This window comes from Camellia sinensis, chromosome 15, assembly GCF_055761805.1.
Source record: "Camellia sinensis isolate YWXY chromosome 15, ASM5576180v1, whole genome shotgun sequence".
In the NCBI taxonomy this organism is placed as follows: domain Eukaryota; kingdom Viridiplantae; phylum Streptophyta; class Magnoliopsida; order Ericales; family Theaceae; genus Camellia; species Camellia sinensis.
The window spans coordinates 44,841,377-44,868,247 of NC_138975.1; the positions used below are offsets into that span (position 1 = coordinate 44,841,377).

At 41.2% G+C, this 26,871-nt stretch overlaps 1 protein-coding gene across 1 annotated transcript; it reads left to right on the forward strand.

Moving 5' to 3' along the window:
• Positions 1-22,562: 22,562 nt before the first annotated feature.
• On the forward strand, positions 22,563-26,598 carry LOC114290908 (F-box/kelch-repeat protein At1g57790). Its single transcript, XM_028234908.2, has 2 exons — positions 22,563-23,421; positions 25,218-26,598. The coding sequence occupies exons 1-2, from the start codon at positions 23,077-23,079 to the stop codon at positions 26,379-26,381; spliced, it is 1,509 nt and encodes a 502-aa protein (XP_028090709.2). The 5' UTR covers positions 22,563-23,076; the 3' UTR covers positions 26,382-26,598.
• Positions 26,599-26,871: the final 273 nt, after the last annotated feature.

Below are 26,871 nucleotides of genomic sequence, written 5' to 3' on the forward strand. Positions count from 1 at the left end.
TAAGCCCACTAGATAGTGGCAAAATCATGTTTTTCTAAGCCCACCCGAGGGTGGCAAATCCACGTCTTAGCCTACTTGCGGGTAGCACCATCAAACCATTTTCAAAATAAACAAACATGAAACGTTTTGTTCTAATTCAGGCGATCCAGTCTATATTTGTATGCTGTGCGCATCACATAGTAAATCTAGGCTAATAAACAGAATAAGAACGCATAATGTTTTCAAAAATAGATATTATGGTTAGTGGAGGCCGATCTTTGATCGGGCGAGCGGGGGTGCTCACGAAGTGACCTTCCCCAATCGTACCCAAGTTCCCGAGCCGAGGCAACTTTAGTGATGACGGACGCGTGGCCTTAGGCAACGAGTCAGGGTTTCCTAAATTTCCCAAAAATAAAACATTTAGGAGGCGACTCTGTATCTGGCAAAGCAGTCCATGTTTGGCACTTCTTTCAAAATCTGTTTCCTCAAAACGATTTGCCGAATTTGGACTCTTTGGTTCAGATTTAGAACCGTGACAATTTGAGAGTCCTGAACTGTAGTGAGCCCAATATGAACAGAACGCCGGGGGGGGGGGGGAGGGAGGGGACTCTCGCTCCCGGGGCATTTGGGGACGTCTACAGTTTCTGGTGACTCTGCTGGGGATTTAGAGAACTTGACTCGAACTCATGATATCTTGCATGTGCATTGGTGCGCCTAGGACACCGTGTTTGCCATCTGCTATTCCTAAATGGTTTACTGGAGGCTTGTCTTGTCAAGGCATGACCATACGGCTGACCGGTTATGGGCTCTGCCAGTATGGGAACACAAACCCCGGTTTTACCGGGGCACCATTTTCGACCATTTGACCTAGTGCATATTCGGATCCATAGTGACCATTCCAAACTAGGACAGGTTGCTTACCCGATTTAGGTTGTTTGAAACTGCTGCGTGCGTAGTGAAACCCTAGCTTCTAACAAAATAGGACAGGGAAACCCTACCCCAACATAGGGGTGTTTTGGCTTTCACTTGTCTGCTATGTGCTTTTAGAGTGCGTCTCTATAGGAATGCATGTATCAGTCTACAAGTTTGGACATCAGGCCTGCGGGCACCAGTTTAGTAGTTTGGGCATCAGGCCTGCGGGCACCAGTTTAGTACTTTGGGTTTCAGTTCACCTGAGGGTATCAGTTTACGGGCAGAATTTTGCGCAGAATTCAGCAGAGAGCACACTCATTCAACTATGCTCATATCTGTTCAGGTGAAATCAGGCTGAGATGTTGCATGTTTTCTCTTTTGCTAGGGTAGTCTTGGAACCATAGCTTCAGAAGGCTCCGATATCCCCCGAGGTTCATCGGACTTGTGCTGATAGACTTTGTCAGGTGAGAGATTCAGTTCAAGGGCAAATCAGTGTTCCTCCGCTAGAGGCAGGGTAAAAGGGGCCAGTTAGGCACAGATCACCGATCCAGCGGTTACCAGATCAGTGGCCCTTATCCACCCCACCAGTGAACAGTCAGGCTGAGGCCTCAGTTTTTATCACAGAGATAGATATACCAGTCAGTCAGTCGGAATAACAGAACATGGCAGGAATGGAGGAAATGATGCGTCAACTCCAAGAGAGCATGAAAACCATGCAGCAGGATGCTGCTCGTCAAGCAGAATTTGCCAAACAGCAGGCTGAGATCATGGCTCAACAGGCAGACTTAATTGCCTGGCTGCAGCAGCAAACAGGAGCATCTGCTTCTCCCCCGCCAGGAATTCCAACCCCCGGGGAGACAGCTAATGTCCAGGAAGATACGGACATTCCGACAGGGCCACCTCCGCCCCCGATCCTACCCTAGCTATCTAAAGCACCGATCAACCTACCGGACTCTCCCTTTGGGTTCGAGACAGACCCCACAGCATTGAAGTTGAGCAAGCTCGAAAAGCTGTTCAAGAGATCCCAAGGAGTTAAGACCATACCTGACATCGAAGATGGATATACCGACGCAGCTGTGACGCTGCCTGACAGATTCAAAATGCTGCACATTGATCGATTTGATGGGTCCGGGGACCCCATGGTGCACCTGAGACTGTTTTCAGACATCTTAAGGCCAATGGGCCTCAGTAGACTTCAAAAGCTGTCTCTGTTCGGCCGAACCCTGTTGGGTGTGGCGGCCATATGGTATGCCAAACTAGAAGATGATGTCAAGAGAAACTGGGACGAGATGGCCGAGGCCTTCATTACGCAATACTCATACAATACACAAACCAAGATTACAACCCGTGATCTCGAGACAACAAGGCAAGAGCCTAAAGAGAGTTTCTCAGAATTCGTGACCAGATGGAGGGCCAAGGCTTCGATGATGACCATTAGGCCAACGGACAAGGATCAAATACGGATGGTTGTGCGTAACCTCTAGCCCAAACTAATGCAGAAAATGATCGTGCTCCCTTTCCCTACTTTTTCAGATTTGCATGAGATGGGAGTACAGATCGAGGATGCCATGAAGCAGGGCCTTATGACCAGGAGAAGGAGCAGCCTAGGCGGGCATTTTTCCGCAATTCGAATGTGACCACCAGTGGTGATGCGGCCGTAAGATCTTCTGAAGTGGGCATGGTCACCACCACCACATCAAAAACAGCTACCCCATTCACCGGTGCGTCCGGAAGTAGCTCACAAAAAACCAAATACCCACCTCGAGTCAAGAGGGTTTTCACTCCACTTCATATGCCTTTGTCAAAGGCTCTAGAGGTCTTACTCTGGAAAGGACATCTGAAACTGTTGGAACAACGGCCCTTACCCGATCCTATCCCTGCAAAGCATGACCAGACTAAATACTGTGCCTACCATCAACAAACCGGTCATGACACCGACAGTTGCTTTCGTCTGCGCCATGATGTACAAGATCTGTTTGACAACGGGGTCATTGCTGCACGAGGCCCTGCAAAGTCTATCAGCACTTGATCAGTAAACTTGTGGGGGATAATGTGATGTGATCAAGGGATGAACCACCTGCGGGCGGCGCTCAGCTTACTCCTGATGTGGCGTATGGCACGCACTGTTTCGAGTATTTGTGAATGCTAGTTTTTGTACTTTCTGACTTGGGTATTGGGTCAGTCTGTTGTTTTGTATATAGTCAGTCTTTTGTACTGAGTCAGTTGGGTCTGTCTTGTTGTATCGAGTCAGTCCTATTTTGTTAGAGTCGGGTGATTTCGGGGGTGTTACCTCGGACATCACTTGCTTGTTTTGTGTTTGTCCTTTTGTTTTCTTTTGAGTCTGTTTCTGCCAGGGAGCCACTAACACCAAAAGATTTGAATGAAACAGCAGTGATTTTCACACTCTTGTGTTTGCTTCTGCCTTGCGCCAGTCGTGCCATAAAGTTTGAATGAAACGACAGTACTTTTCGCCTACTCTTCTGCGCCCCAAAATCATTGCATTGACCTAAGTTTTTCAAAACTTTTTGAACACTGCGGTGAAAACGAAGAGGAAGGAATTCCTTGGGTTTTGCAAAAATTTGATCATTTGAGAGAAAGAGAGGCATGCTAAGCCTTTAATGATCGAGATCATGCTTGTTAATGTGAGTACTGAGAAGGATCCTAGCTTGATCCAGATTGGTCCCACACTGTCTTCAGTGCGAGCGACTAGTCGTTTTCTTAAAAGATTTCAAAAAAAAAAAAATATTTTGCGCGATCCTGCGAAGACCTGTGTGGAATCGCTCTTGAGATTGTGCAGCTTGGGATCGCTCTCAGCCTCAAGACTCGACCCCTTATTGTCAAACCTTGGACTTAAGTTCAGAAATGTTCAATGGTCAACTACAACGTGAGGCCTGTGTGGCCAGATTCAAAGCAGCCCTCGAACAAGAGGCAAGAAAGTCAGATCAAGAAGATCAGATGTCATCAAAAGAAGCTTGCAAAGCTAGATCAGAAGCACCCTTCGAACTAGGGACAAAGGATTTCAAATGTGCTCGAGGAGTCGAAGACGGATCATTCCACAAATTAAAGAAGGTCGGCAAGAATGCCAAATCCCAGAAGGGAGTAAAGAAGACAGTTTCTACTAAAGAACAACTGAGTTCCTATCCGCAACACTAAGGGCAAATTCAACCCCCTATTGGATGGACTCCTGCGTCGTCAGCGAACAACAGCCATTTTCCTGGACTCAGATGACTTCAGGATCTCAAAACCATTTGACATGGACTTGTTACACTTTTACCCTTTGAGAGGCTCGCTGGGCCAAAAACACGGAAGGGCGACCTAGGCAAAAGTTAGAGCAAGAGAAAAATACAAAAAAGAGAATGCAAAAGAAAGAAGACAAAAAAAATGAAGAAAATAAAAAGAACAGATGAAAAAGAAAAAAGAAAATACAAAAGAAATGAAAAAGAAAAGAAAAATAGAGCTCGCAAGGTTGAAAACCCGGAAGGGCGGCCTTGGCAAAAGTTAGAGCGCAAAAGGAGAGGTTAATACCTGAGTGTACCTTAACCTCGAACTACGTAAGGCTTGATTCCCATCTTTGGGATACGTAGGCAACTTCATTCTGAAGTTCAGCCGTAAAACACTTCAAATTGATTGTGCCCATGTAATGGTTTTGATCATCTTCGCTTTCTCTGTATCCGAGAATTTGGTTGTGTTCGTCACTCTGAGGACTGACTACAATGCGCTGCGGGGCCATTCAGACAAAGGGCAACTTTCCGTTGCCATTCAATGCGCTGTGGTGCCGTTCAAACAAGGGGCAACTTTCCGTTGCCATTCAATGTGCTACAGTGCCGTTCAAACAAGGGGCGACTGTCCGTTGCCATGCAGCTCCCCTCAAGCAAGGGGCAATTTTCCTTCAAATATGAGGTTGTGCATCTCGAGAGTGGGTTCTATACTTGTTGAGCAGTGGTCGTTTGAAAAAACAGTGTTTGAGAATTTTTACTAAGGTTGACTGATCTTCTCTCGAAAACTATTCCATTTTTCCAAAACTGGACCTTTTTCTTGGACCTAAAAAAGGAAAATTTTCAGTGCTCATAACCTAACTTGCAAGATTTTGAATCAGAAAATCGAACAAGCATGTTAATCTAACTCTCATTTTGGTTAAAATTGTTTTAGTAGAAAGCCAAAAACAAAAAATGGTCAAAATGATGAACTAGGGGCACAGTTGAGTCAGATGTTCTGTCTTTTCCCCATTGTCAACATACATGCCAGAAAAGGCGCCATACTTGCCAAGAAAGGCACTCTACCTGCCAGAAAAGGCACAACTGAAGGCGACAACAAAAGCGCTGAAAGCTCTCTCATCCTCCAAGCAGAGAGATATCAAGCCAAGTGCGAAGCACAAGATTGGAATGGATCAAGATACTCCATTCCCTCATCCAGTGCATCGATAGATGTCACCGGAGGAAATAGCCGCGAACTGATTATGTTGGGTGTGAGCCCGCAACTTCCTGTTCATCCGTCAACCGCCCAGGGGAGGGATAAAAAATGAGAGATTAAAGAATAGAGAGATGTCGCTGAGAGGAAAAGCGAGGAAAGGGTTTTGAGAGAAAAACAGAGCTTGAAGGCCAAGTGATGTGAGAATCACGAATGAGAAAGGGTGGGAAACAATACCCAGAAAAAACAGGCTCCCTGTGCACGTCTAAATTTCGTGTCTTTTTGTTTTACCTCGATTCTTGTCTTGAGTCGTTTTTGAGTGTCTGTGTTTGTATTTAGGTTGTTTTGCCTTTGTTTTCCTTTGTTGAGTCGTAGTGCGCAATGTTTAGTTGAAGGCTCAATACCCGGTCGAGAACTCATTTATCAATTTCAAAATAAAATCGTTTTGTGCTCCGAGTGCCGTGCCGTTCTCCACATCTGTGCAAAACAAGATTCGTTCTTTCATAAAACCGCAAGGATCAACCCAGGTCATGTCAGAACAGTAAAACCAGGGCCTATCTGAAGCTACATGGGTTCTAGACTATAAAGCAAAAGAAAAGAGGAAATGTCGAGCATCTGAGTTTGTTTCAACTTCAGTAAGTTCTGAGACTACATTCCGTGTGTACCTCTTCGGGTCTTGCCATTGCTCTGAAGTACGAGTGTGCCTCTACCTTAAGCTCAAGATCAAGGCTGCTTCAAGCCAGAATGGCGATCAAAAGTGCTCTCCCTAAGTACCATTCCCTGCCAGAGGCATCTTAGCTGTGTTCGCAATGAGTTCCTAGGAGACCAACTGCGAAAGTGGAAACTAGAGTTCGAATGGCTGATGCCTAGAACGTAAAGGTTCGGGATTTCCGGGACTAAAGTCTGGTTTAAATACCCAGAGGCGTGTCCTCGGCTTGAAATCTGTAAGGAAGCCCCATAGGTTGAGATAGCGTGTATGCACCTCAATTCTGGATACTGAACCAACCTAGTCTGTCACCCCGTTGGAGAATAGGGAAAGTTGTGAATATGATCAGGAAGAAAGGCAACATCCAAAGTGTTCTACGTGATGAATCCTTGTCAGTATTTCAGAGCCTTTGTACTGTGAGTTGAAGGTAAGTGTTCGAAGAGCACAAGGGGAGATCCCCGTCGAAGAAGAGCGGTTCACCGCCACTCACCTCATGAGGTGCTTTCTAAAGTGCCACTAAGCTTATTTATTGCGTTCATTAAACATCATGCATTGCATTTCATTGTACCTATCAAGTTTCTTTCTCATTCATGCACGATATTGTATGTACGGTTCATTCAAAGAAGTTCCGTTTGAGATCCTTTATTTAGTGTATCAATCACACTTCATTCAGTTAGTGTATCAATCACACTTCATTTCTTTAGTGTAACAATCACACCTCATTCACCCTTAGTGTATCTATCACACTTTCTTCATTTATTTAGTGTATCAATCACACTTCATTCATTTAGTGTATCAATCACACTTCTTTCATTTTGTGTATCTATCACATACATTCTCGTTTTGTGTATCAATCACACTTCACTTCATTCACTTAGTGTATCAATCACACTTCATTCACTTTCACTTTTGTGTATCTATCACACACATTCTCATTTTGTGTATCTACCATGCACATATTCACTTTAGAGTATCTATCACATACATTCTCGTTTAGTGTATCAATCACACTTCATTCATTTAGTGTATCAATCACACTTCATTCATTTAGTATATCAATCATACTCTGTTCATATAATGCATCTATTACACTTTGTGTTCATTTTCAGTATATCAATCATACTTTGTTCACTAAGTGCATCTATCACACTTTGTGTTCATTTAGTGTATCAACCACACTCTGTTCACTTAGTGCATCTATCATACTTTGTGTTCGCTTTTAGTGTATCCATCACACCTGTTCACATAGTGCATCTATCACACTTTGTGTTCGCTTTTAGTGTATCTATCATACTCTGTTCACATAGTGCATCTATCACACTTTGTGTTCACTTTTAGTGTATCAATCACACTTTGTTCACATAGTGCATCTATCACACTTTGTGTTCACCTTCAGTGTATCAATCACACTCTGTTCACTTAGTACATCTATCACACTTTGCGTTCACTTTTTGTATATCCATCATGCTTTGCTTCACTTAGTGTATCAATCACACTTTATTCATATAGTGTATCCATCACACTCTCTTCACTTTTGTGTATCTATCACACATGCTCGCTAAGATTGCATCATAACTGCATGAAATGTAGTTTGATTTGCCTTCCCGCTTAAAACTGTCGCATTTATTGTGAATATTTGCTTCGTTACAGCTTTATTTACATGATCCTTACTGCATGAAATGTAGTTAGATTTGTATATACTTGCTGCTTTGCATAATCATGAATTATGTCCGGCTTTGTGCATATCATTTTGTATCTTGCCCCCTGCCCGCGGGCATGCCTGCGGGCACATCTCTGTTTGTCTTGCCTGTTTGTCTGAGTCTTCGGCTTTGTCAAAAATGGGTCGTCTCTGGGCTTTGACATTCACTCCCGTCACTTATGACTTCCGAGTTCTGTCAAAGAGGGGCAACTGTAGACACCCCATTTTTGACCGACCTTAAGACTCAGACGTCACCAGTTGAGCGCTCGGTGATATTGCATGTTGTGCTCGTTCAGAAGTTTCAGAGTCCCGGCTGCAAACCTTGCCTCTGGACTTCCGGACTCTTCCGTGCCTTGCCTCGGTTTGCGAACTAGGCTCTGTTTTCTCTTCCCGAAGGGAGAGAGAGAGGTCTCGTAGATCATCTCTCAGTGGCCGTAGGCTACGTTTCGTGGTCGTAGGCCATTTTTCTCATTTTGGAGCCCGGTTTCCGATTTTTCGGAGCCGACGGCCGTGTGCCTTGGTTCGGGACCACCTAACCACCTCCGTTTGCTCCGATTTTTGGTATACACCTTATTTCCTCCCTTTTGAGGAACACTGTGGCCCGAGAGACCAACTTCGTGGTCGAACGCCACCTCCAGTGCTTAACAGCCCATTTTCGGGGCCCCGGGCCGTGCGTTTCGGTCCCCCGAACCTCCGTTTTGCATCCGTTTTGGTTCTTTTTTGGTGGAGGCCTTATTTTCATAGTTAGGAAGCTTGTAGGAGGGTGGGAGGCCAGTAATTGTTCTGAAAAGCCAGCTTTATTTCTTCATCGCTCTCCGTCGCCCGTTTTCCACACTAAAAAGCCAATGTTGACCACCCCGGGGCCACTTTCTTGAACCCTAAACCCCATATTTGTGTTGTACACACTTGGGAGGCCACCAATATTTGGTGGCCACCGACCAGTAATTGTGCCTGACCCTTTTGAACCCCTCTAAAAAATGGTCTTTTCTCTCTCCTGGTTCACTTTTTTTGGATTTTGACTACATAGTTGCGTTGTGCACACATGGGAGGCCACCTTTTTGAGGTGGCCGACCAGCAATTGTCATTGACCCTTTTGACCCTTGGTCAGCCGGCCATGGGAGGTGGCCAGCCGGCCCCCTGAACCTTCTGAACCTGGCCGGCCATGACCCTCTCACCTGGTTCCTTACAGCTGCACCCTCTGTTTCCCCCCAGATCCTGTATCCGATGGGGGGTCTTTTGGAGGGAAATTTGAATTTGATTTTCCCTCATTTTTCCTCGACTCCTTTCCCTATAAAACCAGCACTTCCAGCTGCATTTTAGGGGTTACAAAAACTTGTTTGGAGCTCTTGCATTCAATCTCTCTCTCTCTCTACTCCAAGCACCAAAACCCCTTAAGTTCTACACCATTTACCCTACACCTCATAGCATAAGGCCTCCATCCCTCATTCCAGCAACTTGAGGCTGCCTTCCAGAGGGGAAGAGCTCCCAAACTTGGCCCAAAAGTTGTTGAAGCTTGGTTCTACAAGGGTAAGTCCTCCTCTCCTCTTTTCTTGCCTTATTTTGCTTTGTATCTAAGCCATACTTGCTAGCTTTTTTGGGCTCCGACCCAAACTGTAAATAGTCATATTTTGAGCCCTTTTTCATGTTTGATCAAGGACCTCCTACTGTTTGAGGCCTCCTACTACCACTTGCGTCTTTATCTCTCTTTTAGGCCAATCTTTGCATAGTATTTTAGGCTTATTTGTGAGTTGTTTTGGACTTGTTCATAAAATGTAAAATATCTTTTTTTGATCCCCTCTTCAATATTTTTCAAGGGCTCTCCTCTGTTTGAGGTTAGCAGCTATCACTTGCCTCTTTAACTCCCTTTTAGGCCTATTTTTGCATAGTATTTTAAGCTTATTTGTGAGCTGTTTTGGACTTTTCCATAAACTGTGAAATATCTTGTTTTGAGCCCTTCTTCAACTTTGTTGAAGGGATCTCCTCTGTTTGAGAACAGAAGCTACCACTTGTCTCTTTACCCCTCTTTTAGACCTTTTCTTGCATGATAGTTTGGCCTTATTTGTGATTATCTTCGTGGCTTGATATAAACTGTAAAGTGCCTTGTTTTGAGCCCCTCTTAAACTTTGTTGAAGGGCTCTTTGCCATTTGGGGCCAGCTTCTGTCCCTTTGTGTTTAATCTCTCTTTTAGGGCCATTTTTGCATGATAGATTAGCCCTATTTGTGTTCATTTTTGAGACTTGTTATAAATTGGAAATATGCATGTTTTGGGACTTTCTTGTATCTGTATTCATGCTTCATGATTAAATAATGCATGTTTTGTATAGCTGTAAGTCATTCCATGTGCCTAGTGTCGAATTCCGGGGTTCATTCCATGCATCGGGTGCCATGTTTCCATGTTTTGTATCACATTTCAGCGCTAAAATTCGCATGTTTGCATATCATGTTCCATGCCTTGCCATGCTTTGGGTAGAGTGGCATTTGATGCCTTAGGCTTGGTCCTCGGTTTGCGTGCATGTGTGTATGCATTTCGAGTGTCTCATTTTCATCTCATGGCCACTAATGTGAGTGTGGATGAGGTCCACTCATGTTGGTGTAAGTCCATTGTGCATTGTGTATGCCATTTCATTTCATAGCATTGTGTATGCTAGGTTGTATGTTAGCGCATTGTGTATGCCGTGTTACCTCGTGCATCATGTATGCCATTTCATAGCATTGTGCATGCTAGGTTGTATATTAGTTGCATTCATACATGTCATGCATATTGCATTGTGTTTGGGATAGGAGTTAGCCCGAGCACGGGAAGCGAGGGACGTTTCGTACTTCGAGTGACGGAACGTGTCTCAATTCCCGGTCACCGACACTCGGGATTATCCATGATGGAGTTTAGGTCTTGTTGTGTTTATATGTGCATTCATTTCATATTGGGTCATGCAATTCGACTCCTCGGCCATCATACATCGATATGCGTGATTGGTGGCACGAGGATCGAGGACTACACTCTCCGAAGAGTAGTCATGCATACATATGTGAAAATACTTTGTCATGCCCCTTTGTTGCTTTCTGTTGCAGCAAATCAGAAATGACAGCCTTCCGGAGCTTGACACGCATTCCAAGAACAATTGCAAACAGCGACAAATCGGGGCATCGCGAGGGATTCTCCGCACAAGGCAACCCGAGCATGCATCATTTATCATCCGGAGCAGATTTGAGGCAGTCCCTGGCTTGCATGCCAATTTATTGCTTTCCTATTTTAATTTGTTAATTAATTAGGGTTTTGTACATATTTGGACTGTAATTATTCATTTGGGACTGTATATTATTTATTCGGGCTCTCCGCGCGAGGGCACAACTGTAATAAGTGTGCGTGTGTGTGATGTATGTCTTCCAACCCCACGTTTTTCTCCCTTTTATTTACCCGCTAATGATGGTTAGATTAGGGCATGTTTCAATTAGCATACAGTATGATAGCATGTTTGCATTCATTCATCTGTTTTGCATGCACCGGGCTCGGCGCATCATACTAATTGCATTGTATTTTCAATTTCAAGTTGAATACATGTTAGCTGTAGCATTTCATATGGCATGTCTAGAATAGCCGAGTCTGCTATAGTTGCACTTTTGCATGTGTTGCATTAGGCATTTCTGTATAATTAGGATCATGCATGGATTTCTAATTAGCTTCTGTTTTGGCTTGGAGTACTCGGTAAGTTTTATGCTTTAGCATCCTTACATGCGTGTGAGTGACTGCCATGATAGCATGCTTACCATGAGGCTAATTGCTTATGTGATATATCTGCCTGAATGCCTGTGGGTGAAGGTTGGGTTATTTGGATTGGAACAATTCGTTGATTGTGAGTTTTTTTAAGCCCACTAGATAGTGGCAAAATCATGTTTTTCTAAGCCCACCCGAGGGTGGCAAATCCACGTCTTAGCCTACTTGCGGGTAGCACCATCAAACCATTTTCAAAATAAACAAACATGAAACGTTTTGTTCCAATTCAGGTGATCCAGTCTATACTTGTATGCTGTGCGCATCACATAGTAAATCTAGGCTAATAACCGGAATAAGAACGCATAATGCTTTCAAAAATAGATATCATGGTTAGTAGAGGCCGATCTTTGATCGGGCGAGCGGGGGTGCTCACGAAGTGACCTTCCCCAATCGTACCCAAGTTCCCGAGCCGAGGCAACTTTGGTGATGACGGACACGTGGCCTTAGGCAATGAGTCAGGGTTTTCTAAATTTCCCAAAAATAAAACATTTAGGTGGCGACTCTGTATCTGGCAAAGCAGTCCATGTTTGGCACTTCTTTCAAAATCTATTTTCTCAAAACGATTTGCCGGATTTGGACTCTTTGGTTCAGATTTAGAACCATGACAATTTGAGAGTCCTGAACTGTAGTGAGCCCAATATGAACAGAACCGGAGGGGGGGGGGACTCTCCCTCCCGCGGCGTTCGGGGACGTCTACAGTATCCCAAACATGGGAATCAAGGATGATTAAAACCATTACATGGACTCAGTCGCTATGAAAGCGTTGGGGGCTGGACTTCAAGATGAAGTTGCCTACGTATCTCAAACATGGGAATCAAGCCTTACGTAGTTCCGGTTATGGTACACTTGGGTATTAACCTTCACTTTTTAGGCTCTAACTTTTGCCAAGGCGCCCGTTGCGGGTTTTCGACCTTGCGAGCTTTGTTCTTCTTTCCTTTTTCAATTCTTTTCTTTTCTCTTTTTTTCTTTTTTTTCCCCTATTTTTCTCTTTTCATTTCTTTTGCATTTTTTTTTCTTTTTTTTGTATTTTCTCTTGCTCTAACTTTTGCCTGGGTCACCCTTCCGGGTTTTCGGCCCAGTGAGCCTCTCAAAGGATAAAAGTGTAACAAGTCCATGCCAAATGGTTTTGAGATCCTAAAGTCATCTGAATCTAGAAAAATGACTGTTGTATTGATTTGCTGAAGGACCCATCTTCAGTTCTTCGAGCACATCGGACATTTTTGCCCCTAGTCGGAGGGGTGCTTCTGTTCTAGCTTCACAAGCTTCTTCTGATGAGATCTGATCTTCTTGATCTGACTTTGGTGCCTCTTGTTCGAGGGTTGCTTCCAATCTGGCCACTCAGGTCTCTCTTGATGGTCGATCGTTGAACACTCTAAATTGTGGTTCAAGGTTTTAAACCAAGGGCTCAAGTCTTGAGGCTGAGAGCGATCCTAAGATGCACAATCTCAAGAGCGATTCCACACAGGTCTTCGCAGGACCGCGCAAAACATTTTGTTTTTGAAAGTTTTTAAAGAAGCGACAAATCGCTCGCGCTGAAGATAGTGTGGAACCAGTCTGGGTCAAGCCAGGGTCCTTCTCAGTACTCATGCTGACAAGCATGATTTCAACCATTAAGGGCTTAGCACGCCTCTCTTTCTCTCAATTTGATCGAAGTTTTGTAAATCCCGAGGAATTCCTTCCCTTTTGTTTTCACCGCAGTGTTCAAAAAGGTTTTGAAAAACTTAGGTCAACGCAATGATTTTCAAGGCACAAGAGAGCAGGTGGAATGTACAGCTATTCCATTCAAATCCTCTGGCATAACTACCTCAAAATAGCAGTAAGCATGGAAACATGATAGCCGTAGCTATTTCATTCAGATTCCCTGGTTGCAACTGGCTCCACGACAGAGACAAACTCAAAAGAAAGCAAAAGGGTAATTACAAAACAAAAGGGTATTCAAGGTAACAACCCCGAAATCACCCGACATTCTATACAATGGGACTGACTTGACGCGACAAGACATACCCTTAAGCAAAAAGACTGACTCAAAACAAAGAGACAGACTCAAAACAAGACCACCGAACAGACTCAACACCTAAGTTAGAAACCACAAAAATTGGCATTCGCAGATGCTCAAAAGTGTGTGCCAGACGCCACATCCGAAATGCACCGAGCGCCGCCCGCAAGTGGTCCAACCCCTGATCACAAACTTGTAGTATCCTCGAAGTCCAATAGCTCAGTAGTGACAGACTTTGTTGAGGTAGGTGAGAGGATGACCTCATTGTCGATCAAATCTTGCACTTTATGACGAAGGCGGAAACAACCATCGGTGCTGTGACCGGACTGTTGGTGGTACGCGCAATACAAGGTAGCATCATGTGAGAGAGGGAGATTCTTCGGGAGAGGCCGAGGCTCGAGGGGTTTAAGATGCCCCTTTTTAGCCAAAATTTGAAATGCCCTAGACAAAGGCATGTAGAGGGCGTGAAAGACTTTGCGCCCTCGAGGCAGGTACTTCGAAGTCTGAGGATTCTTGCTAGACGCACTAGTGAAGGGGTTGGCAGGCACTGCCTTGGCTTTCTGATCTTTTCCTAGTGCAGGGTTGGGAATGAAAGGAACTGTCTTGGCATGATGGGGCCTATCCCGATTTTCCTCCTGGCTTGAACTGCCTTCGGTTGGAGTGGGAAAAGCATCATCCACAGCTTTAGTCATGACTGCCAACACTTGCTGCTTATTCATTCCCCCGGCTTTCAAAGCCTCAACTGCCCACAATAGTTGTCCAACGGGATCAGCATCTGTTCCTACTTTGTTCTTACCTCTAGCCTCAACCTAATCGAGGGTTTAGGTTACTACATCAGAGTGAAACCCAGTTGTTGTTGACATGTCGTTGCTGTAGCTGGAGGCAACCTCTGGTTGGCTGAGCTCAATCACAATCCGCCCTAATAGCGGGGGCTCCTGTGGTACAAAATTCCTGGCATATGATGTGGCTGGTGGCGAAGCCGACATTCCATAGGCCAGATCGGCCACGGATCTCTGGAGGTCGCCGATCATTCCCATTAACTCAATCGTGGTGGGCTCACGAGCCTGATACAACTTGGGGGTCCAGATCGAGTGTGCAACAGGCGACCTGGGCGGATGCAGTACATCAACATTGGTCTTATCCTGCAAGATGATCCCTTGGTCTAACGCGGCTGCCATAACCACAATTTCCTCTGAACTTTGGGTTATCATCATAAGTTCGCTGAACTGAACGGTGAATGATGGATCAGATATCTGTCTTGCTTCAGTGAAGGAGAACACCAAGTCTCTGAACCCAAATCTCTAAACTAAAAGAGAAAACAAGCAGTAGTTCAGCCCAAACGGAACAGACATGACTAAATGACTGTACTCTACTACTGATCACTGTTCCCCAAAATCGCTGTCCCAAAACTGAGTCTGATACCCGCAAATATAACCGATTCCACAAAACACTGATACTGATGCCCTCAGGCCTGGTACTCAAACTTGCAAACTGATATGCACATTCCCTGTAGAGATACACTCTAAAAGCACATAGCAAGTAAATGAGAACCAAAACACCCCTATGCTGGGATAGGGTTTCCCTGTCCTATTTTGCCAGGAGCTAGGGTTTCACTACGCAAACAGCGGTTTCAAACAACCTATAATCGGGTAAGAAACCTGTCCTAGTTTGGAATGGTCACTACGGATTCCGAATATGCACTAGGTCGAATGGTCAAAAGGGTGGCCCGGTAAAAACTGGGGTTTGTGTTCCCATACTGGCAGAGCCTGCAACCGGTCAGCCTTATGGTCATGCCTTGACAAGGCAAGCCTTCGGCAAACCGTTCAGGAATAGCAGATGGCCAACACGGTGTCCTAGGCGCACCAATGCACATGTAATGCAAAGAAACACATAAATGTAGTCAAAACAAGATATCATGAGTTTGAGTCAAGCTCTTTAAAATCCTCAGCAAAGTCGCCAGAAGCTGTGGATACGCCCTCGGGCTTTATGCCACCACAGTTCGGACTCCCTTTTTGTGTCACGGTTCTTAGTCTGAACCAAAGACTCCAAATCCGGCAAATCGTTTTGAAAAAACATATTTTTAGAAAAGAAGTGCAAAACATGGATTGCTTTGCCAGATACAGAGTCGCAACCTAAATATTTTTTTAATGGGAGCATTTAGGAAACCCTGACTCGTTTGCCCAAGGCCACGTGTCCGCCATTACCAAAGTTGTCTCGGCTCGAGAACTTGGGTACGATTGGGGAAGGTCAGCTATGAGCACCCCCTCTCGCCCGATCCGAAGATCGACCTCTACTAACCATGATATCCAATTTTGAAAACGTTATGTGTTCTTATTCTGGTTAATTAGCTAGAATTACTATGTGATGCGCACAACAAAACAAGTATAGACTAGATCGCCTAATTTGGAACAAAGCATCGCATATCCGTTTGTTTGGAAAATGTTTTGAAATTTGCTACTCGCGAGTAGGCTAAAACACGGATTTTGATGAGTTGTTCCAACTCAAGCAATCCAACCTTCACCCACAGGCAATCAGGCAGTTCATATCACATAAGCATCTAGCCACATGGTAAGCATGCTGTCATGTTAACATTCACACTCGTGCGAGATGCTAAAGCACAAAATACTTACAGTGTACTCCAAGCCAAAACAAAGAACTCGTTAGTAATCAATGTATGATCCAAGTCCATGTTAAGTGCCTAATGCAACGCATATAGAATGCAATTTGGATAGGCTCAGCTAATCCTAGGATGGCATGTGAAATGCAACCATTTGATACACATATTGAAGTTAGATTTGAAATACTATGCAGTTAGTATGATGCGCCGAGCCCGATGCATGCAATACTGATGAATGATGCACGCATGCATAGCATAAGGTTGCTAAATTAAATATGCCCTAGTACTAACTATCAAAGCAGGTAAGTAAAAGGGAGAAAGAAGTGGGGGTTGGAAGACATGCACACACGCACCCACACTTATTACAAATTTGCCCTTGCTCGGAGGGACCGAAAGAATAATACAGATTTAACTAACCTACAAGCTAATTAAATATTACAGACCAATTAAACTAGTTAAGCAAATTAATTAATCTGATAGAACAGTAAATAGCCTCGGGAAGAGGGCCCAATGCAATGCGTGTTCGGCTCTGCTCGGAAGTCCATTGCCATGCACAAGTTGCCTTTGTCCACACTGTTTTCCTTTTCTGATCATTGCAAAATTCCCAAGGTGCACTCTATGAACCCTGCGGGATACCACCGACCAAGGGAAATGGTCACCGGCCAAAGGAAATGATCACCGGCCACTGGTTAAGCTATCGGCCACCAATTGTTGGTTGGTTGGCACTAAAAATGGCCGGCCGGCCAAATCTTCCTGCAAAATCCTGTTTTGACAGCAGCAGAGGGCAAAACAAGGCATGGCAATGCATTCCAAGCAAATGTGTGCACCAACACATCCCTTATCATGTTTATGACTCAAAGAGACAAGAAACCAAGTTATGCACTTTGATTTCAAATGAAATGCACATAAACAAGCAAGGAGCTCAACCTCTATCATACTCAATTCAAGAGGCAAAGCATGCATGCCAATGCAATGCAACCTACGCATGTTAACTAAGTATGCAACATGGGCACACAATGCACAATGCATACTAGGCATACAACCTATGCAACCAAGCATGCAAGGCATGAGGCAATGCAAACCAACAAGTGTGCAAGATGCAATGTGGATGTTCAAGCATGCAACAACACATGGAGCAAACATGTTAAACAACCTAAACATGCAACAACACACAAGTATGCAACAACATGCGAATAATGGACTTAAACTAATTTGGGCAGCTCTATACTAAGCCCAAAACAGTGGCCAAATGCTATGGAAATGAGAGGCAAAACACACACAAGCATGCATGCACACAAGGACCAACACTTAGGCATTGAAGAGCAACTCTCAAGCACACTTAAGAGGATGAAAACATGAACAAATGGCATGCATTATAAGCTCTGAAAATCAAGTCATGAAAGGTGCCAAACCAACTAGACAAGATAAACAAGGCATGCAAGCAAAGCCAAAATTCAAGGCAAGCTAGAGGTGTATTGAACTACACTTAGCAAAATCGAACATGGCATGGATTAAGCAACCAAAATCACAGTTTTAGCATATTAAGACAAAGCCAATAACACATATAGATGGCATCTAAATGGCTTAAACATGCAAGCATGCACAAGGGCCTAAACAAGGGGCATAAGACAACAACCTTTTAACACATTAAAGGGGCATCAAATGCAAGCATGCAAGCATATCATGAGGACTAAAATGACATGTTAAATGGTTCCAAACCACTGGAATGATGCAAGGATGGCATGCTAGAGGGGTCAATGCTTAAGGCATACAAGAGAGGTTACATGGTAGCTATACAAAGCAAAGCATGGACAACCCAAATGACCAAAAACAGACCTTTAGCATGCTAAAACAAGCATAAAAGCTTCACAAAGCTAAGCCAAAAACATGCTAGAAACAAGGCTCAAAGCACAAGGCATGTTAAGGCAATTCATGGCATTACAAGACATGTATGCTAAGCAAGCATGGTGTACCTAAACCAACTCACAACAATGCTATATCATGGCAAGATAGTCATAAAAAACAATTAAGGCATGGCCAACATACACTTAAACAAGGTGCTCACTAATGAGGCTTAAATGGCCATTATTGAAGACAACAAGGAGAGGGGGTGGCCCTGTCCTTCTTAGGACCTTGAACCACCATCCTCACCACTGAAATCTCTCAAGATTTCAGTGGTGAGGAGGCCCAAATAAGGTGGTTCCGGAGCTCAACCCAAATGGCACAAAATGGGGCCAAACAAGCCCTAAGAGGAGTCAAACAACCCCGAAGCTCAAAGCACTCTTAAACAACTATTTAGAGTAGGCAAAAACAAGACTTTTATATGTTATACACAAAGTCTAAAAACAGTTGCAAGATAGGTAAAAAAGCTATGCAAAAAATGGAGAATAAAGGGTGAAGTTCTTACCCTTGTTGACCCTCTTCAAGAATGATGCTCCAGCAGCTTCTTCAAGCTCAAAACCACCCAAAAACACCAAGAACAGCCTTCTGGTCTCTCAGCAACCAAGAGAAGGTGTAGGACTAGGTGTTTGTGTGCAATAATAAGACTAAACACACACACAAGGCAAAAAGAGAGAGAGATATAAAGATGGAATAGATACAAACTCAAACCCTAATCTCAGAGCTCCTCTGAAAATTTTTTGTAACCCTAATGGAGGGAGAAGAGGCTCCCTCTTATAGACAATCCCTCTTGTAAAGCTTTCCATACAAGCTAGCCAAGAGGGAGATCCCTCCAAAGTGTATGGCAGCTAGCACAACTGGCATAAAAAAATCTGCAAAAGCAGATGAACAATGGTCGGCCAGCCAAAAATGCAATTTGACCAACATAGATGGCCAGTCGACCATTTAGAGTGCCAGTCAGCCAAACATTTGGCCGATGGCAGCAAAACACAGCCGGTGGCCTCAAGCCATGGCCGGTGGAGTGTGGGGATGGCCAACAAGCCATTCCTTGCCCTCCAAAGCAAAAACACAAGTGTTTGGTGCAAAACCAAACACAAAACAGTCGAGTTGAGAGATTCGGAGGCAAGGCGTGTAGCCGAGACCTCCGGGAACTCAAGACGAGCACAAACAAGGATGATCACCGAGTGTTCAAACGGTGACGTTCAAGCCTTGAGGACGGTCAAAAATGGGGTGTCTACAGACATGCCTTTATTTGGATTTTCCATTCACAATTTTCGTTCTTCTCCTCTGCAATAAATCTCTGCATTTTGCTGCATTAAATATCTGTGAAAAATAGTGTAAACACTTAGTATGTTCGTTGTGCAAACAATTTGTAGTGCTGCTATTGTTTGCTGTTGATCATTTTATCTTGGGAGATAGACGTCCACAATCTGAAAGCACCATAGAGAGGACGAATCTGTCTTAAAGACACAGTGTTAAACACTGAACTTGATCAGAAAATTTGTTCAAGAAATTAATTTGGTAAGTAATTAATTTATTTTCTGTTTTATTATTTTTCTGTTTCAGATTTTCATTTTGTTTTTCTAACAAAATAAAAATCTGTTTTATTTATTTTATTTTATTTTCTGATTTGATTTTTGTAATCAAACAAGCTCTCTCATTTTCTTTATTTCTTCTGTGTTCCGTTTGTTGTTAAGTACACAAATAAAATTTACTTTCCAAATACAATGAATATTGTCCAATAGTGCCCACCCTTACCCTCAATTCCACAACCATAACCTCCCTTTTATTCCTACAAACAACTTGGGTTCTTTTCATTTTCTCTTCATTTTCCCCTTCCTTTACAAACCACATAAGCCCTTATTTCTCTATCTATAACCACTGCAATCCCTCTTCCTACCTTGTGCACCACCTCAACACTTCCCGTATAAACAAACCGATTGCAACCCCCCACTCCTTTATTATTCCTTTTTGAAAACCCTACATCTTCTTTTTCTTTCTTTGTATTATGAAAACCCTAGAATCAGGGACAACGCCAACAAGAAGGTGGTGGTCCCATCCACCCATCACCTTTCCAAAAAGCTTTAGATTTAAAAAAAAAAAATTTATTTGATAACTAATTAATCCCATTAAAAAGAAAAAACACAAGGTGACCCCATCGATTACAAACCAAAATTCATTAGGAACTTAGTCATTTTCTATTACATTTTTCTTCTCAATACTCAAATCAAAATGAGGGAACAATTGTTGAATGGTTACTTGATCACGTGTATATATATATATATATATATATAAGAAAAAAGAAAAGAAAAGAAAAGAAAAAAATGTGTTGGATAATATTGACAATAAAGTTATCATATAATAATTCAAAAATTGATACATCATCAAATATGATTGTAGAAGTTTATATATATATATATATATATATATTTTGTTAAAGCGATAATATTTTATTAAAAATTTATTTTACGGAAATGCCAAGCAATTCAAATGTTAATTAGCTTATTTTTTTTCTAATAAAATTTGTGTAGTTTAAATTCTTCGAGTGACTCTATTTAGTATAAAATTTTCTCAAGTTGCCACTGCCCAAATTTGAAGTGGGAGAGGACTAACGGAGAGTATCATGTCATGAGGATATCAAAGTTGGCCATTATATTCATTTATTTATTATGAAATTAAATTATGAGAATTTTATTTCCAGCTCCCTCATCATAAGTTTTTACTAATTTAAGGATGCGAAACAAAAACTTCAAAGTTTCTACCTTATTATAGTACGCTACAATTTTTTCGACAAAAACACCCTTATTTCTTGAGATGGACGAATATATCTACAAATTTCGTTTTTATTTTTGTAATAGGTTTCAAAAATTAGAATTCAATAACTTTTTATCTAAATCTCCATTTCACATAAAATTTATACTTTTAGATTTTTTTCATGAAGATCTATCAAATAAGATCCACGATGAATATGAAATTTTGAAAGAAAAAAATAATGAAATTTTCATTGAGTTGTTATCTTCAAGTAGGCAAATTAAAATCAGTTAAATGTCACTATAATTGACTTTAAGTTTCACTGACAAAATTGCTTAAAGAAATTTCAAAATTGCTTATTTTTTCTCTGATAAATTTCTGAATTGTTTATTTTTTGTCAAAAAAATTTCAGAAATTAAACAATTGAGAAATCAGTGAAATTTTTCTGACTTTTAGTCAGAAAACTCTCAGTGAAAATTTAGGCTGCGTTTAGTTTAGTTTTGAAATTGTGATTCTCTTTTTGGAGTTGTGATTTGATTGTGACATTGTAAGTTGAGTTTTGAAAAGAGAAAATTGTCTGGTTATGAGTTTTGAAAGAAAATTTTGAATTTGAAATTTCGAAAAGAGCGGATTGAGTCTACCTGGTCGTCTGCCCAAATATCCTCCTGAACGTCCGGTCGGTTGACCAAAACAGTAATTTTTTTTTAATTGCAACTTGTTATTTGAAAATAATAATATTAATAATATATTTGTTTTAGATATTTTTTAAATATAGAAATTATTTTTTTTAGATTTTTTTTTATAAAAATAATTTAAAAATCTCATTACTATCCATCTTCAACACTATATCATCAAAAGAGTTTTGAATTGAGTTTTGAGTTGTGTTTGGTTATGAATTTTGAAATTAATTTTTAAATTGAGTTTTGAGTAATTTTAAATTGTGTGTTTGATTATGAATTTTAAAAAGTAATTGAAAAATTTTGCCATTAAAATTATGTTTCCAAAGATAAACCAAACATGTATTTGGTTTGTGTTTGTAGAGTAGTTTTTGGGATAAAAAGTACGAAAACTTTTTTGGTTTTGCTTTTTTTCATAAGGGTTCAGCTTGTCTCAAGTTGAGATCAAAACTGGGCCCGTCTAGTTCGGTTCATGGGCCCGTTTTGGACCCGTTTTGATAATCCGAACCGTTCAATGTGTAGAACTCGTCGAGTGCTATATGCCTGAAAAAAATCACGTTGATCGGATATAAATAGCTGTGTGATCAAATCAGTTTTGTATAAAAAAAATGGACGGTGAAACAATTAACGGTTGATAAAAAATTGTTTTGTTCACATAGCTATCGATATCCGATCAACGTGATTTTTTAGGCCAAGTTTGGGAAGACTAAATAAGTGCACTTTTTGACTTTTTTTGTATTATGTGCAGAAAAAGTAGAGAGGAGATGTTGATTGATGTGACCCAAAAAAAATAAAAAGTTGAAATAAGTGCACTTTTTTAGGTTAGCCAAACTTGGCCTTATAGGCATAGAGTACTCGACGAGTTCTACACATTGAACGGTTCAAATTATCAAAACGGGAGTCGTGATGGGCCTCTATGGGCCCAACAACACGGTCCAATCCGATGTTGGACTGGACCAAAGCCACTGCCTTTTCATAAATGGTTTTAGAAAATTGTTTTAGGGAGAGAGTTTTAAAAAAATTGATTAATTTGATCTGTATGAGAGAGAATAATTTTGAAAAATAGGTAACTAAATAAAATTTTGAGATTTTTTTAAAAAATTTGATTAATTTAAATACCCTTGAAAATTTATTTGTAAAAAATTCTTTCCAAAAAATTTTCTGAAACAAAGCAAACAAGGTTTTTAATATTTTTGCTTTTTAAAATTTCATATTTATCAAGTATCTCGTTTGATGGATTTCGATGAACCGATAATTTCATAAAATACAGAAGGCAATCGAATTTTATGGTCCTCCCTAATTTTTTTCTCTCGACAGGTTTCTCAGATTTTTCTCTTCAATGGCATCTCTTTGTACTTGTTCAAGCCAAGCTTAAGATTCGTCGTCTCATCCAGTCCCGGGTTGGACTCAATCGGGACTCAATCTCTTCGCACTCTGTCGCAGTTCATCAAAAGCCCAAACCGATTACACAGCTCCCTTATCTAGAATTTCTCTGATTATCCACTGTTGTCATCTTCAACTTCAAGGTCGACGATGGTGGACTACGCTTTGATTTCTAGGGTTTATCATTTCAATTTTCGATCTCAAATGGAGAATTACAGCTACGATGGAAACAGACCAGACCCAACCCCTAAAAACCGCTCCTAGGCTTAAGTGACCTAATGGAAGACAATTCTTGGACTAGAAGAAGAAAGTCTAACCCCGTTATGGAAGGAAAAGTTTCTTTCTTGTTTCTTGTTTCTTGTTTCTTCTTTCCTTTTTGTAATTTTTTTCCATTCCCAATCGAAAGAGGAAACAAACACGGAATACTAAACCACCCTAAGCTAGGACTACCATCTCACCAGACTCTACTCTCTCTCTCTCTCTCTCTCTCTCTATATATATATATATATGTATATATATATGAGACTAGACTCCATTCTGAAGGGCATAAAGTCAGAGCAGCATCGGTGTGTGCAGTGGCCAGCCAATCAGCCACGACAACAAGCAGCAAAGAGCCACGTCCGGTGAGTCCTCTCTCTCTCTCTCTCTCTCTCTCCAGATTTTAATGGAAGAAGAGTTGCCCTAATTCATGTGCTAAAGAAGTTTAAGTATTTGTGCGTATTGTATTTAATTTAAGATATATATTGAAGATAGTATTGATTTAGCTTTGAAAAGTATTCTGACAACACTCTTGTATAGTATTTATCACTTGCCATTGAAGATCACAAACTATACATTACTTCTAAAAGACTTAAGCTAACCTTCTTTTCTACGTTTTGATAAATTCTTAATGTTTTCTCAATCATCCATATTTGTTTTACTAACTACTCACTAAAATTTCAATTAACATATTGTTCCCTATTAGTAGTTTCAATGGTAGTGTGATTTACCTAGCTGTGATATTGATTCCTATGTGAATGAATGACAGCATATACAAAGTTCTGTTGCCCGAGCTATCCATTGTTATTGCCTAAACAAGGCATCCACTAACTTTAGCCGAGCAAACGCCCCAAAGACATAGCATTTGGGCTCGAGGAAAACAACAAAAAAGAGGCACATGGGGAGCGTGAGATCGTGTCACTTTAGGAGTGACAAATCAAAAGATGAGAGCTTGATTCCTTTTGTTGCTAAAATGGCGAAGCTAGCGCAAGTTTCTATAGTTCATAAACAACAAGAACTAATGCCACCGCGAAGAGAACAGAGGAAACTGAACGTATCTAACATAAAATTGATTTTTATTAGGAAGGAGTTCACTTGTGTCTTTTATGACATTTGATATTGTGCCCACCCATAGGCCTATTTTTAGAGCAGGAGATGCTCTCGTGAATCACCTAAAGCTAGTTAGTGTTAGGGAGCGGTTCCACTTATGTCTTATGTGGCATTTGACATAGCGGCCACCACTGATTATTTTAATAGAAGCGGTCATATAGAGTGACATTGTATACCCAACAATTTCAATAGCTCAAAAGTATCAAAAGATTTGCTGTTGTGGTGGACAAATAATAAGAATCAAATCCAACCCCCTCTCTCTTGCAGCGTCATGTTAACACTTAAATTGTTGTGATCTAACAAATTTTAAGAGCCCAAATTATGAGTCATAATTGTAGAGCTAGCTCACATTCTCTTAATGCATGCATTCATGTTAAATTTATGCCTAGCTAGACTGACTGAGAAAAGGTCAACTTTTGCATGTTCTTGTGTTAACATAACTGAAAACTCTAGTTGATAAGTGTATTTTTTCCTGATACCAGAAATTTAAATTAATTTAGTACTTTTTTTGACATTTCAGCAGATCATAATGGATGAAAATTTACAGATAATTGTATCTCTGTATGTGTTTGGTACTCTTAGATCATCAATTTTTAAAATATGCAATAAAAGCTTGTTAGTAGATAATATGGTATTCAGTAATTATATGAAGTAGCTAAATGACAAAGTGCGTTACAGATTACATTTAGGCTGGATTGTCTTCTTGTTACCATGATTTCCATAATATTATCTACAATTTACCACTCTTGATTAGATATTCAATTTGTTATAAGTATGCACTTTGTTTGTTGTGCAAGTATCATTCATCATTGATAATCTTATACTAGTTTTGAAACTCCTTGCTGATGTGTAGATTTTCTGACCTTTTTTCTTTTCTTTGTTAAAAAAATAATAATAATTCTTGGGCTCAGTTTGGATGATGGATATGAAAAGCTTGTCAAATTCACTCTTGAAATCTAAATCTAAAATACTGTATTGAACTGAAGGGTACCAGAAAGTTAACACTTTATAATATAAAATATTTTTATTTTATTACTTTCTTTGGTTTCAGGAGGTCATCATAATGGATGAGAATTTAATTGATCAGCATAATTTATCAGAGCTAGAGAATACAACTATGGATGCCACAATGAGAGATTGGACTAATCTTCCAAGTGAGCTTTTGAACTTGATCTTGTCACATCTCTTTCTTTACGATATTAAAAGGTTCCGCAATGTCTGCAAAACATGGCAATCAGTTGCTTCCCAACAAGTAGTGCCATCTCCAATTCATTGCCCAATCACCCAATCTCATTGGCTCATGTTTTTCCGCGGATACAAAATGCCTTTGAATTTTTACAACCCCTTGTATGCGGACACATACCAAATGGCTATTCCTTGTGAGTTATCCGGTGCAGTGCTTCGCTTCTCCAGTAGTGGTTGGTTGCTTATGTCTAGAGGTGAATGCTCTATGTTCTTCTTCAATCCCTTCACCAATGCAAAAATTGACCTTCCAGATTTACCTGAATGTTACTATTTTGATACTATATCCTTCTCTTCCGTGCCCACATCCTCAGACTGTACTGTTTTTGGCATACTCGGCCTTTTTAATGATACAGCTTGGTTTTCATCCATTTCTCGTGGTGAGGAATCTTGGACTTGGGATAAGGTTGATAGCAATCTAAATTTTCAACCATCTCATACTAATCCAGTTTTCTACAATGAGGTCTTTTACTGCTTGGGTCAAGATTGTAACTTGGGGGTGTTTAATCCGAAGGAAGAGGATTCGAGCTGGACAGTTCTTGATGGCCCCAAGAAACCCCGTGGCTGTGATTCTGTGTATGAAAGTTATCTGATGGAGTGTGATGGAAAGCTATTGTCGGTGTTTGTGGGCAACAGGGGAAGAGGGGTTTCTGTTTACACGTTGGATGAATCCGAGATGGCATGGCAGAGAGTAACTGATTTGGGTAGCAAAATGTTGTTTGTGAGTCACTCCACATCTTTTTCATCGACCAAAGTAGTAGAAGGAATGGAGAACAAGATATATTTTCCCAGATTTTGTGGACAAGATGGGGTATTCTATTGTCTTGCGACCAATAGGTATGGATCCTTTGGCAGTAACATCCGTAAAAAGGACCTTCGCGGCACAGAAGAACAGCTACACTGCAGTTGGATAGAGCCAATAACTGGAACATATTCTGAGGAAGAGCTTAACTGGCTTGCGGTGGCAAGTTGATCAGGTGTAAATTAATAAAAAGCAAAAGAACGACGGCTCAATGTACGGAGCTTTTGTTAGAGTATATTTCTTGAACTTGAATTTTTCCAAATTTTCCTACATTAATTTTTTTTTTCTTACCATTAAGTGTGTAGTGTTATACTATTGTTAGAAATTGAAAGTAACGATTTGTTATTTTCTGTTTTTAAGTATATGCGTGATTCCATTATGTTATAAATTTATATGCTTAATAATTAATCTGATGTCCAAAATGTTGCTATCAGTTTTATGTATTATTAATTTGTTAAGCAGCTCTTAAAAAACCCTCACTCAAGCCAAAGCCTGATATCTGTGTCTCCTGACTCTGGTTTCACTATCAACCTGCACTTTTTCATCCTTTTTTTGTTTTTTTAAAACACTATTTGGCTCCCCACGTGCCAGGGGCAGGATACGATCTTGATTTGGGGGGCCAAATTAAGGGAATGGTTTCTGGTTTTGAGAAAGGAAAAAG